Source organism: Salvelinus sp. IW2-2015, unplaced genomic scaffold, assembly GCF_002910315.2.
Source record: "Salvelinus sp. IW2-2015 unplaced genomic scaffold, ASM291031v2 Un_scaffold6082, whole genome shotgun sequence".
NCBI lineage: Eukaryota > Metazoa > Chordata > Actinopteri > Salmoniformes > Salmonidae > Salvelinus > Salvelinus sp. IW2-2015.
Window position 1 is genome coordinate 40,894 of NW_019947346.1, and position 2,168 is coordinate 43,061.

The window sequence follows — 2,168 nt, forward strand, 5'->3', positions numbered from 1 at the left end:
CTAACCGCTACACACAGCCTACATCATTGTCATTATATTAGCTAAGGTCAGTCAATATAGCTACTAGAACTAACGCGTTAATAAACCCTCTACAATAATGCAGTAGAGTGTACAGTTAGCAAGCTGGCCCCAGTGGCAATAAATTAATAAAATAAAAAGCTTACCTTGACTTGGAAAAGTTGGACCGCCATAGCCTGCTAGCTAACATAGCATCCCTCTTTTTGAGCCAGGTGTTTGAGTAGAGCTACACTCGCCTACTCAAACATACAACTAAACACAACCCTGCCAAGAGGCACTGCTTCTTGACACAATGTGCACCAATGTGTCTGAGGAATCACTGTACACATGGCGACCGTGTCAGCGTGCATTGCTCCCGGCTCGCCACAGGAGTAGCTAGAGTGCGATGAGACAAGGACAACCAGACAAACCACACCCTCCCCTAACTATCTAAARAGWTTACAGGACGGAAATATGTCAAGTGACAAAGTCAAGTGACATAGTCAACACGTCAACATGACATATCAGTGGAATCAAGTCTCTTGTCTCTCCAGGATTGGAAGTCATTCAGAGACACTGCTGCCACATCATTGGCACTTCCTACAACTTCCTCCCAAGACCTTCAGAGTGCTCCTGTACCACCACCTGTCCTCTGAACAAGTGTCTAACCCCGACACAGAGACAGTATGATCTGAGTTCAATGTAACAAGCTGTACCACCACCAGTCCTCTGAACAAGTGTCTAACCCCGACACAGAGACAGTATGATCTGAGTTCAAGGTAACAAGCTGTACCACCACCAGTCCTCTGAACAGGTGTCTAACCCCGACACAGAGACAGTATGATCTGAGTTCAACGTAACAAGCTGTACCACCAGACACCAAAGATCATTCACAAGAGCTCTCAAACCGAGCACATGGTTTTCTCCACCACTAAAGACTTTTAATATGACTATTTATTGATTGATTCATGTTCCTGTATTACCAGGGTTTATTCCTCATTCCTGCTTATTGAAACAGCACATCACTGTGTTGGTAGTGAAAATGTATAAAAAAGTATACATTTGAGTGAATATAAAATGTTAGAGAGGTGAATGTAATTACAACCAATGATGTAGAAATACACAGAAGAATGAATATTCATGTCGATGTCTGCAACTGGTTCTCTTTGTGGTTATTTCAGCTCAGACCACTTCTGTTTTTCTGTTGCTGAGCAGAAAGGAGAGTAGAACAGAGTAGAGAGAGAGGAGAGAAAATGAGAAAATAGTAGAGGAGAGATGATAGGAGAAGAGAAAAGAAGAGAAGAGATGAGATGAGACGAGAGGAGAGGGGAGAGTAGAGGAGAGGGGATGCAGAGGAGAGAGGAGGAGAGAGGAGGATAGATGAGAGCAGAGGAGAGTAGATGAGAGCAGAGGAGAGAGGAGGGGATGTAGAGGAGAGAGGAGGAGAGGAGAGAGGAAGAGAGAGTAGATGAGAGAGGAGACAGGAGATAGGAGAGGAAAATGGAGAGGAGAGTAGAGTAGGAGAGAGGAGAGTAGAGTAGGAGAGAGGAGTAGAGCAGGACAGATGAAAGTCGAGGAGAGGGGAGAGCAGAGGAGAGAGGAGGAGAGAGGAGAGCAGAGGAGAGAGGAGAGGAGAGTAGAGAGGAGAGAGGAAGACAGATGAGAGGAGAGGAGAGTAGAGTGGAGACGAGAGAAGAGGAGAGTAGAGAGGAGGAGAGAGATGAGGAGAGAGGAGAGTAGAGGAGAGTAGATGAGAGAGGAGACATGTTGGAAGATGAGAGAGAAGAGTAGAGGAAAGAGGAGGAGAGAGAGGAGAGTAGAGGAAAGCAGATGAGTGTAGAGGAGAATAGAGAGGAGAGTGGAGTAGAGGAGAGAGGAGAGTAGAGGAGAGAAGAGAGAAGAGGATAAAATAGTAGAGGAGAGATAAGAGAAGCGGAGAGTGGATACAGGCGAGTAGTGTAGAGTAGAGGAGAGAGGGGAGTATAGGAGAGAGGAGGATGGAGAGGAGAAAGTAGAGGAGAAATTAGAGGAGAGTAGAGGAGAAAAGATATTAGAGGAGAGGAGCGGAGCGGGGAGAGTAGAGTAGAGAGAAGAGTAGAGAAGAGAAGAGGAGAAAATAGTAGAGGAGAGATAAGAGGAGAGAGTTGAGGAGAGTATAGGAGAGAGGAGAG

At 45.8% G+C, this 2,168-nt stretch overlaps 1 protein-coding gene across 1 annotated transcript in view; it reads right to left on the reverse strand.

Moving 5' to 3' along the window:
• Nucleotides 1–334: 334 nt before the first annotated feature.
• The window catches only part of LOC112078690 (uncharacterized), a 3,598-nt gene continuing 1,764 nt past the window's right edge, over nucleotides 335–2,168 (reverse strand). Inside the window, exon 3 of the mRNA XM_024144839.2 lies at nucleotides 335–393. Within this exon, the coding sequence (XP_024000607.2) occupies nucleotides 335–393 (59 nt within the window). The remainder of the gene's footprint in view (nucleotides 394–2,168) is intronic.